The 12,586-nt window shown below is 41.3% G+C and overlaps 1 protein-coding gene across 1 annotated transcript in view; it reads right to left on the bottom strand.

Moving 5' to 3' along the window:
- Positions 1-12,586, bottom strand: part of fancm (FA complementation group M) — a 49,709-nt gene that overhangs the window by 5,489 nt on the left and 31,634 nt on the right. The window contains 11 exon segments of the mRNA XM_031847024.1: positions 178-266; positions 374-2,276; positions 7,961-8,125; positions 8,712-8,860; positions 8,974-9,214; positions 9,345-9,551; positions 9,774-9,946; positions 10,241-10,345; positions 10,506-10,598; positions 10,776-10,908; positions 11,603-11,734. Coding sequence (XP_031702884.1) covers positions 178-266; positions 374-2,276; positions 7,961-8,125; positions 8,712-8,860; positions 8,974-9,214; positions 9,345-9,551; positions 9,774-9,946; positions 10,241-10,345; positions 10,506-10,598; positions 10,776-10,908; positions 11,603-11,734 — 3,390 coding nt within the window.

Consider the following 12,586-nt stretch of genomic DNA (forward strand, 5'->3'; position numbering starts at 1 on the left):
ATCGGAGGTGCAACTCTCCGACCAACTGTCTTAAATAAACTGAATATATTTGGGCTGTTGGTCAGGACACATTTTCACAATATCCTTTAGACCAAATGATTAATCTAGAAAACAATCGTCATATTAGTAACATAATACAAATCAGTTGCAGTTCTAATATCGACAGGCCTTGCTCACCACGTCCGGGGACGACAAGGGTTTGACTTTATTCTGATGTTTTCTTTTATGAACCACGACCTCATCCTCACTGTCACTGGTGCGTTCCACTAAGACAGAAGGTGAAACATTCAGAAATCTCTACAGCAGGACAAATGATACCAGTATAAAGATGTTTTAAGGTTAGGAATCATATTTTTTGAAAAGGTAAACAAACCTGGATGAGGAATGTTAGGGTTCTCCTCCGGTCGTCTCTGCTTTAAGCTGGGGACCAAAGACGGAGTGCGAGGCCCGGTGAAGCTGGGCATTAGGATCCGCCTGACTCCTGGTGACGTGATGGGAGATGGGAGTGCACCACCTGTAGAAGGCGAAGCTAGAAGAGACGACATATCTGTCCTCCTGTGCTCTGAAAGCATCTCTGGGGTAAATATCGTGGCTTCACTGGACTGTGGAGGCATTCTCTGTCTGAGGAAGCCGTTATAGGGAGTGGAAGAGTTTGAGACGACCGGCAAAGGCGCAGTAGGGTCAGCCAGCTTCTTCGGCTGTGCAGAGGTCGATATACGTGGGGCGGGAACAGCCTCTTCTTCCGCTTCGTCAGAGTCCTCCAGTGAATAGCCGAGGTCAAAGTTGACAGAGTAGTAGACATGGGAGCCGTCAAATGAGGGAGATTTACATGGAGCTGTGATTACCTTGTCTGTCATTGAATTGTCTGGTACAGATTTACTTGGTGCTGCTGTGTGTGGTGTGGTGCTGGGGGTGTTTGGAGTGTGAGTTCTGTGCTTTGTGTGTGCGGTGTTTAATCTGCGCGTGCTTTCAGCTGCGTGCGTAGTGCGACACAGGTTTGTTGGGGTAAATGTGTGTGAAGCGTTAGACGTCTTTGTTGTGCTATTAGCAATGTCTCCGGATGTGTTGGGCGTGACGCCAGGAGTGGAGATGTCTGGGATGGTCATCTGCAGGAAGGCCTCGTCATCCCCAAACAGATCCATGCTCTCGTCCATCTGAGCTCTGCACTGAAAGTCATCTTTCACACCACCACCACGTGTTAAGTCGGGCATTTCCTCGTTCCTCACATCATCCCAACTCTTTTTGTCCTCCGTCGTGCCATCGTTCTTAATATTTATTCCCTTGTACTTCTCAGCTTCATCACCAGCCCCTTCCTCCTTGTAAATCTCATCAACTGTCTCCGTGCGGTTATCCCGTACATCCTGTTTATCATTCATTTCCTCTTCCCCAAAAACTTCATCCCAGGTCGGACTGTTTGCCGCCACGCCGCTCCTGCAGGCACTCTGCTGCTGCTGCTGCTCCTGACGAGGCCGATGACGATACGGTTTACTGTCCTCTTTATCAACTGGAGGCTCGTCGGAGTCCGCCCTCAGGGGGGCATCGTCAGCGTCCCTCATCGTCACTTCATCGTCATTGTCGTCCACATCCAGGGCAAAGCTGATCTGGAATGGCAGATGAGGCCGCTGAGGAGAGGGAGAAAGTGATGGAGCAGCCATGTCAGCCACTAAATCTAAAGCTGGCGGAGATCGGGACAGGAGCTCCGCCACGTTGGCCAGGATGAGCTTCAGACTCTGGTCTCTTCCTGGGAGTTTAGCAAAGGAAAGAGGAGGCGCTGAATCCCATTTAGGAAGGTAAAACATGGCCTGAAGTTCGACATCTTCATCTTCGTCAATCCTTGTAATCAACTGTGAAGTTTTGTCATAATTTACAGCCTCACCAACCGTGGAATCTGGCTTTATGAAATCCTCGTTAATAATGGCACAGTCATCATCCATGCCAGCTTCGGGACAGTCATTGTTTGAGGGAAGAGGACACATTGGTCCTGGGTGATCCGTGATGTCATCATAAGCCTCCTCAGTATCATGGGCAACAAGAAGTCTCTGTTTTGTCACAGCGAGTGTGGAAACTGTGGTCTTTCCTCGTGTATCTTCCCAATCTCCTTCGCCGTCGAAGTGTTCCAGATCGGGCAACGTAGAGTGAGACGGTCTGGCTTTGTTTTTGGTCGTTTTAGTGCCGGTCTTTGTGCCCTTCTGCTTCTTCTGACCTTTCTTCACGTGGCCAACAGCATCCGCTTTGTGGCGGTAAGGGAGAAGCTCCTGTTCATAACGACACTCCCCCTGAACACACACACACACACACACACACACACACAATAAATGTAAGAAATATCCCTCAGCAGGAAAACCAAGGTCAGGGAGCTGTAATCAGCCTCTGGACTTGCCAACCCTTTTACGACACATGTGACACAAGGCAGTTCACCAAACAAACAGCGTGTCGGTTAATGCTCATACAGTAAACTAATCAGGAAGTGTCCTATGAAGAGTTGTCACATTGGAGCAACACATGGAGCACATGCAAAAAAGTCTGATGTAACGTCTCATATTTATTTGTTTTGCTGACAAACACGGCAACATATTGTTGCAATTTAGACATTGTTCCCCAAGTTGATCATTTAAAAAGAATAATCCACTAAGAATCTGCCCAAAATGAAGACTTCCTCCCATTCTCTTCCATCTCTTCCTTGTTGTATCTTAAGCACACGTGCACACATCCTAATCATCCAGCACCTGTCACCTTTGCAAGCCACATGACCTGGAAGTGATTCATCTAGAGTGGTACCCTGCTTGGGCCGACGGGGTGCAATCGCACCTGTGACCAGCAGGACGAAGATGCTCATTGAACAGATAAGCAAGAACAAGCTGCTGAATGTAGAGCGAGAGGGAGGGAAGGAGTCGTGTATGGAGATCAAAATACTGCTTTTGCCGATAAAGAAGGCAATACAACTAGATTTGAGTAGACTGTATTAAATAAAGCTTCACACTCAATAGAGTGGTCAGGTCGTGCCTCATCCGCAGTGGTTGCAAACACACTCGTCTAAAGACAGCGTTTGAGATGTTCATCTCCCACAGAAAGATACACGGTGGCAGTAAGCCATTATACGGGCTGTAGATCATTTAGATTGGCAATAACCCACTAACGTCATTGCAATATTTACTGTGAAAAGCAAATAAAAGAATAATGAACACCTGAACAATTATTTCTTCACACCATGTGTTACCGCCCTCCTTTATTTAGACAAATCCAAATCTATACTTTTTGACCATGTAAATTGACACAGAGAGTAAAATCAGGACATTGTATTTTCCCTCGATGATCAATATTGAATATATCTGAATTTTTACAACAGCATCAGTGGTTTTCAATAATTAGTTTATGTAATATAACAGCTGTACATCAGGTTTGGAGAGAAAGTGGTTTCAAGTTGTGTATTCTGATTTTTGACGGTGGGGATGCTTTTGTTCACATTTGCATAAAGAAATCGTGCCTGTAATAACTAAGTTTGTTTGTCCATTCAATGATACTTATATTGTTTTCTAATAGTTATTAATAACCTTGTTACTGTTTGAATTGATGCTTTTGTTGAAATAAATATTCATCAACACAGAACTTCTTTTATGAGCTGCAGGCCTCTACAGAAAGGTGCATTTATATTACATGCTCAGATTGGTGTTACTGTACTGCAGCTGCTATTGTTAAGTATTACCCTAAATCTGATGAATAAATCACAGGTTTTTAAAAACGAATCCATCTTTAACAAGTCCTGAAAACTGCTGCATCCCACAGCCACAGTGTGTTCATAGCTGTCCACTTTGCACAAAGAGCAGGGCCACAGGACGTCTATAAAGCATCACAAGCCTGATGAAAAATGGAACAAAGGCTTTTAGGTATTCAAGGGTTTAGTCGCACTGGACGCTGAGGGAATGAATTATCCACATCCCCCATTGAAGATTCATTTTAATATCTCATTTATGGTGACTTTTGACACCCTTTTCGGTAAAATAATGACTGGAACTGGGTTCACACAGGTTTAAACTTTACCCCTGACAAACATATTAATTAATGATCAGATTAAGTCTGTAGATCGAGAGAGTGGCAAATACTGCAAACTATTGATTGGAGGGCATTCGTTGCTATGAAGTTGCTGGTTACACGACAACCCAAGAATCATCCGAGTAAGTCTCAGATAAAAAGGATGATCTGAAGGCAGACGAAGAGTTCAAGGCTTTTATAAAAGCTACTTCTGACGTCTGGAGATACGAGACGAGCAACAACGTCAAGCTGTTCAGACAACAACAATAAGCAAGAATGAAACAAATACGAGACATAACACTTATGTCACAAAAAAATGCATTGCAGTGTGATTTTATCATCGTAATATTTCCCAAACTTCTGTCTTTGTTGCAACAATGCAAAATGGTATATCAACCTCTGCATAAAAAGCTCTCATGTACCTAAAGCCATGGTCTGTTTTGAGGTCCTTGAAGTCTTATAATCAAACTTAAACTATTCTACATTATATATCAACATATGTGAAGTCTAGTCTATAATTTAGCGTCACCTTAATTCTCTTTAAAGTGTAACTCCCGCTCTCCGCTCCTCAGACCAGTACGCTACATACCGTATGTAGGTCGTCTCTGCCCAACCTACTTTCAGCTTTATGTAACATTTCAGAGAAGAGTTACATAATCACAGGAGAGGAGGCCGGCCTGCCTCATGTCTCCTCCTCATGCAGAAGAAGAGGCAGCACATGGAAAAACACAGCATTGTTTTGAACCCACCCAGACGGAAAAATAGCCTCAAATTAGATTAATGGATTTTTTGAGTGCAAGGCTATTAACTGGAGGGGCACTTGTGTGGGCAAGATTTATAAGAAAATAATAAAGTTTGGATTTTCATTCAGGTGCTTTATCTTTTTGTTTTGTTTTGTTTCTAGAAGCGACGGATCGGAGGGGCCTGTCTGCACATTCAGGCCAAACAAGTGAGCCATGGCTGATGTTACCCCGAGTAAAGATGAGTGTAGCTGGAGGAGAGGCTGCGTGTGTGTTAGTAGGAACACGTCTGTTTGCCAGAAAGGATGCATGACTGCTGTATTTGACTTCTATACTATTCATGATCAGAAAAAGCAAAACTAACAATGCAGTACAATAGAGCACAACCTCTTGAATCTTGTAAATTCATCATCACTAAATGGAGAGTTAATGTGGAAACATGAGTAATATCGCCATATTAGAGTAAAACAACAAGACACTGCAGGGATGCAATTACTGTTAAATTACTTATAAACTAATAACATCTTCAAAATAGGTTTTGTTTTCGGTCCCATTTCCATCTCAGACATTGAAAACAGATTTTAATTAAATTTAATGGAACGCTTTTTTTTTTTCAAGATTTTGGCTCATACAGCAGCACTCACTTGAATTAAAAAAAAAAATGACAGACACAGGTATTCAACTATTATATTTACGCATAACGCGATTAAACATTTCTAAACATTTACTATGATTACATTTGGTGGAAGTTTTTTTTAGTAGCTGTAGCTACTAAAATGATTAGTTTCTAAAATATTAAACTACTCGACAATATAAAAAGTAACTAATGGTAGCTTCCCCCCCACACATTTTGACTGCAGGACTTTTACATGACAACAGAGCATGTTTACGTTGTATACACAAATGTCTGTACAACATTTCACAGCAACTCATATACGATATTAGATATTTCAGTGTGGACCAAAGCTTTTGAAATGTTCATCTCCCACAAAAAGACACTCAGTGGCAGGAAGCCATTATACGGGCTGTAGATCATATATATTGTTGTCATAACATTTTCAATAACTCCACCACTGGAGTCATTGGGGTGTTAACTGTCACAAGCAAATATATGAATAACCAACAACAGATGAACAACTATTTCCTCACGCCATGTGCTACTGCCCTCTTTGATTTCTAGACAAACAACCCTGGAGGCAAACGCTGAGTTAGGCTGGGTTAAGCTGTAATTAACACAGTTTTCAATGTGGGTGGAATACTTTCAACAGGCGAGGCTTTCCACTGACGAAACAGAATACGATAGAAATGTCATCGATGGCGTTTCCTTGTTGAAAATAAACCAAAAGGAGCTGTGAGGGCCGTGTTAAGTGTGAAAAGTTCACAATTTTAAAGAAAACCAAAGGTTTTTGTGGTTTTCTTAGCTGATCATAATTTAAAGATATAGGCTTGGTTGAATTTTACTAATCCGCTTAACAGCAATGTATTATTATCTAACCATTTTATATCATAACTGTATATGTAAACTCTTATATAAAGCACACATAGTCAAATTTCATATACAAAACAATCAGACCTACTTATTAAACAGTGTGTACACATAACTGTAGTGTAGGGTTATAACAGTATATCACAGTATTGATTGATAATAATCATAGGACAGAATTTGAAAAGCTCACAGCTGATGTTCATTTAGTAGTTCATTTTAAATGCTATGGTGACGCTAGCATCTAAACTAACATGCTTCAGTCGTATAACGGGTCTCAATCCTTTAAAGATCAATGTAACTGTTAATAATATAGGATAATAATAACAATAACAATAACAGGGTTCAGGTTTAAGGTTTAGGTTTTTAAATAAAGTTGTATTTTAGTTGTTTAGTTGTTTTTTTATCAAATGTTTGAATTAATGTTCATTTTTGTTTGCTGGGTATTTCATGACTTGAATGAATCAATGAAGGCATGCAAGACATTAGCTGCCATCTCGCCCTGTAATCCAGGTTGGTTTTTACAGGCGGGCTAATTCTCTCCGTCCCTAGATTGGTGAACCCCACGTTGGGGTCAAAGAAGGTAATAAAAGCCCACTTGTTAGTCCAGCCAATAGTCAGTTTTACCATAATCTCTGACCTAGTTTCAAGGATTTGAACAAACTCAAGAGGTGTAATCAATGGTACAATCTTGTGAAACAGCAGATGGTGAGACAAGGAGGCCTGAAACGGTCTTAAAAACAATATTTGGAAGAGATATCACGTATGCTGGGAAGGGATCGGCAAAATGTAAACAAAGTCAGGAAGAGTGTAATGGTGGCAAAATAAAAAAAAAAAACAGGTACTGCATATAAAACCACGACAGCGTGCTTTTTGAGTCTATAAAACATATTTCCTGCTGACATTATGAAGATTCAACATAAGACGACTGTTGTGTGACTACTTCTACGAGAGCTGACGTCCTTGCTGATATAGCTGATCCATTCAAACGACCGGAAAAGATGGCTTTCAACCAGCAGCTGAGACCACGAGCCGCGCTGCTATTAGGCCAGCAGAAAGCAGAAGGCTCTTGTAGCAGCTTTATTACAGAGGGAGATATAGACTAGTTCGCCTGACTATAAAGAATATTTTGGCATTCATCAGTAAAAGTAAATCATTACATTTCTAGTGCTGCACGGTCAGATTTCAGACTGACATTCCAAAAAGAAAGTTATTTCTTTTGTCAGTTTTTATCTTAAATATAATTCGAGAGAAAGAAGACAAGAAGAGGAGCAGCTCAAAAACTACCAGCTGAATATATTAATTTATTTGTAACTATGGAGCCTGTTTATCATGCCAGGAATTTACCTTCATCAAAATGATGAAACACAAACCACAATCTGTTCTCATTAAACTCAGCTGACTCCTTTCAGCCTGGTGAGTTTATCCAGTTTGGTCTCCCTTTCTAAAACACAGGCTATGTATTTATTTGAAGGAAAATATGAAAAATGTTTGCAAATGTTTTGCACGATGTTTGATTCATTTGCACATACCTTGAAGTAGTGGTTACGTGCTCGTCTGACTAACTTATCGAGCTGTTGAGACACTAAAGACCCAAGTTCAGTTATCTTCCTTCATGCCACAGAGTAGGACTACATTAGCTTCTATCTTGGTGCTCACAGATTTAATACAAAGACATCCTACATTAACTTGTTGTTCCTTTTCTCACCTCATTTTCCTCTCTCATGCCGTCTATGAGCTCCATCACCTTAATGAAGTGGTGGCAGCGGAGGGAATGATCAATGTCATGTGTAGGAAGCGCTTTGTGCTGCCAGTGTCTCCATTCCCACAAAGATAGGTCCCTGGACGGGGGTCCACTTTTGGAATCTTCCTCCTACGGGACATGAAATTACATCATGATGGTAAGTAAAATACGAACAATATATTCAGGCTTTTAACAGAAGACAGGAAAGTATAGTGAGGTTCTTGCACGTACTTAAACCTTGGGGTTAGGATTTAGCAGACCTGAAATCACAGCAAGCTGCCACCATTCACTGTCACAGACGGGAGCCATAAGATGCAGTGAAATGAATGGCTCCGATCAATATCAAAATGTGTAGATATCCATTAAAAATATCTAAATTTACTTTTTCTACAAAACATAATGGTCTCAATTAAATTGCACTACCTTCAATGTGCCTTAACTGTATATTTAAAGATGGCAGCACACTGTGACGTCATATCTTTCTCTACACTGCAAACGTGACAAAAAAGTTTGTCTTATTTAATCATTATATGTAATGGATTTTTTTGTCATTATTAAAGGGTCTTGATAAAAAAAACTACACTGTATGTGGGTTTCATGGCCTGGATGGGTATGCTATCAAAATGGGCACAACAACAACTTTATCTTCATTTAGATTGTCTTCTATTCTCCGGTACTTTTCAGACCTGCACAAGAAAGACAGAAACAAACAAACCTGAGGCGGTCGATCACTGGGCAGGGACAGGAAACGGGACTGTTTCAGGGTTGGATGAGCTTCATCGTCCTCCAGCCTCATGGTGGACGCCCACAGGGAATATTCAGTACTGCTCAGAAACCCATCCGACGTCGCACTGCGCTGCCGAACTAACACATTAGGCACAGACAAACTCAGAAATGTGCAGTTTCTCCAATCAAGGTTAGCTTTTCTTCTCCATCTCCATTTTGTATGAGCAGAATCTGCCCGTCTGATCACTCACTCAGGTTTTGAGGGTGGATGAGTGAGGCCCGGCCCTCAGAGTGGGACCGTCGACCCCTGACGGACCGCCTGCTGCTCTCCCGATGGTCAAACTGGCCACAGGTAATGTGCATCTTGTGCATGGTGGGGTTCACCCCCTCGGGCAGCATGCGGGGACTGTTGGGGTACATGTGGAAACGGCTTTTGTTGCCGATAATGGACTTGTCTACGCTGCGCTTGTTGGTCTGGCTCTGGTTGTATGTCTGAGGAACAAAAAGGTTCAAAGTTAAGAACTTTGTGGATATGCGTGTGGCTATGTGCGTTTGGTAGAACATATATAACTCGAGGGGCCGTGGCTCATCTTGCTTTTATAGATGCAACTCAAACACTCACCCTCTCCTCGCGTCCCTCAGCCAGGATGACAACAATTCGTCCTTGCCGCTTACGTCCAGTACGCCCCATGCGCTGCACCAGGCGGGTGGGACTCTTCTGCGCATCGAAGCAAACAATGAGGTCCACCTCTCCGATATCCAGCCCCTCCTCCCCGACACAGGTCGACACCAGCGTGTTGAAGCCTCCCTGACGGAACCTGGACACCACCTACAACACAAGTGGAAAAGAAAAAGCTTTAAATAGTGAAAGCGTTTTAATCTTATGTTGTCATCCTAAACCCACGGGTATATACCCATCAGTATATGAAGTAAATGGAGTAGTTTGTTCTTGAGAATGTTACCACCGTAATACATTTTTATATTTCTTAATATAGCATATATGCCGCAGGTTACTGTAAATCTGCACTTGATGAATAAAAAGTCAGTCTACCTCCAGTTGTTCCTTTTGTGTGAAGCCTTTGACTCCCTTCCCCGCTGAAGCTTGGCCCATGAAGGTCATGACTCTGATCAACGGAGCATGGTGGTTCAACATGTCTGCGATCTCCTGTACGCTCTCCCGGAACGATGAAAAGATCATCACACGCGAGCTCACTTCCTGAGGACCTGGACATTAATGAGACAGAAGAGAAACCGGCCGTTTAATAATGACTTCAGTCGCCATCAGTCGGTTTATTGTGCCCGTTTGATTCAGATGCAGCGAGACTTTGTTCTGCGATCCTTTGTATGTTAAGGGTAAACGTTATTTTTTGCATTTGCCGCTAAGTCTAGATTCACTGTTAACATCACACGATACAACTACAATGTTGAATCTTTACGGTAAGCAGCTTTAACACAGCGCCAGTGTCTTTCTCTTTGTATTTAGAACCCGAAGACATTTGTTTGATTTCAGTATATCACCATTATTGTCTGCCGAGCTCTCACTCCACCGTCTGAAGTGCTGCACCACCACCTCCTCCAGTTTCTCCAGTTTGGGGTGACTGTAAATGAATGGCTCATCTGGACCTAGAAGTATTAACCATAGCGGATATTAGTCAAATAGCTTTATCTCAAAGCACCTTGATAGCTGCACAAACCAAATCAAGAACTTCTCATTAAAATGCCTCATTGAATAAGAAAAGGCTCATGCATTTGACTGGGACGGTAAGAATGAGTTCTCAGGTACCAGCAGATGGCTTCACAAACATTGCTTCCATCTCATGGTAAAGCTCCAAAAAGATGGGGGTCCTCTGCAGCTCATTTCTGGCTCTGGGCATCTCTGAAACAAACAGGGCAATGTGAGCGCTCATATCAAACATCATTCACAGACATTTACACATTATCGAGAGTCAAAACACCCGGGGTTACTGATCAATCCGGGGGGTGAAAGGAGGTTGTGTCTGTGGGTAAAAGTGCAACCGAATACACTGCAAGCCTTGGAAGTAATGTGACCGACCTCTGGATCCGTCCATGATTCCCTGGAAGTAAAAAAAGAGCGATCTGAGCCCCATCTGCATCAGCAGCTCGTAGCCGTGGTACAGGCTGATGCAAAAGGCAAAGTCGCCCTCCAGCCTTCCCTGCTGCGGACCCTAGAAAGCAGAGAGAGCACGTCAGTCCCTAAATTCATTTTGAAGAACAATTTGATTTAAAAAGGCTTTGAAAATAAATACCACATTATATCCCGCTTCTAATGTATTTCAAAATACATGAATGCATGATTGTCACTTGCAAATAAAGCACTGTATTCAGCTTAATTCTAAAATGCTATTTAAATCTTATATAATAAATACTTTGATGCTTATCTGGAATATCTCAACTTGGACAGAAAATCCATAAATGTTCATCCAACTACCAGACAATGGTCTAAAAGCTTTAAAAGAAAATACAGTACAAATCCAATAATCTAGATGGGTCATATTCATAAAGCTAGCCCTCACTGTGTGGTTGAATATTTTCTTTAGCCTTGGGCACATCTTTATGGAGCCCCTAAACTAGTACAAGTAACAATTAATACAACAAATAAAACTAATAATAAATAACTGGCTTCATTAATATCGTTAGTGAAATAATAACAAGACTGTAAATTAATATTACTGTTCCTTTAACAAACTAAATGATTTCCTCATCTATGCATTTATATTTCTGACCTGTCTGATGACTCTTTTGATGACAGTTTGCCAGTAATTATGCAAGGCTGTGTATCATAAAATGTTAAACTGTGTACTCTAGCACATAGTATATTTGCACAATCGCGCCCAAAGATTGATAGAGCAGCGTCCGTGCCTTGATGCATGGTGGTGGGTTCTTGCGAAACTGATCCCTGGCGAGGATGATCTGGTATTTGGTGAGAGTCCGCAGGTCTTTGTGTGCCATGACCCGGTTCTGGAACAGACGAGACATGAATTTCTCCAGCACCTGGCAGGAAGAGTAACAAACACAACATACACAGGTTATCGATAATTGCACAGCACAGGCATTTCCTGTGCTAAGGGGATAATGCATAAGACTGACACACACACGCACCTCGATTGGTAAACAGACTTATTTCACAGTGTGAATAGAGGTACTACTTCAACAAGAGACACATAATAACACTGAAATATGTTGGATTTGTTCCTTATCCTGCTTATCCTGTTTGTCAGATGGACATTTTAACAACATCTATTCATCCTCACGACCACAGATAATGGGAAGCTGAGTCATTAAAATTTCAATTTCAGCCGTGTGGAACGGCTGCTCTAGAAACTGGAAAAAGCAGAGCAGGAAAAAAAAGTCTCTGAAAGAAGAACTGGGCGGCCCTTTGAAATAAATTGGTCAAAAAATATGGACAGATGAGACGCAATTTAGTTGTAATTATTTATAAATACTGATGATAAGATGTGCAAAGTAGGCCAAATAATATTAGTCAGCAGACATTCATACAAATCTCACATTTTTCACATTCACAGTTTCATAATAATAATAGTTTTATAATGTTATAGGGCTAGACTTTAACGTGTATACATATATTTTGAAATACAGTATATATAAAAATATGTATCTTAAAGGGATAGTTCAGATAGTGAGGTTGTACACTCCAAAAAAAAGAAAAGACATAAAAACACACATTCTAGAATTCATATGGTATTTAAAAACACCTTCACAGTCACTACTGGGATAGAACATATTATGCTTTAACACACACACACACATACATACATACATACATACATACATACATACATACATACATACATACATACATACATATATATATATATATATATA

This window comes from Anarrhichthys ocellatus, unplaced genomic scaffold (assembly GCF_004355925.1).
Source record: "Anarrhichthys ocellatus isolate YVR2014 unplaced genomic scaffold, GSC_Weel_1.0 scaffold7, whole genome shotgun sequence".
Taxonomy (NCBI): domain Eukaryota; kingdom Metazoa; phylum Chordata; class Actinopteri; order Perciformes; family Anarhichadidae; genus Anarrhichthys; species Anarrhichthys ocellatus.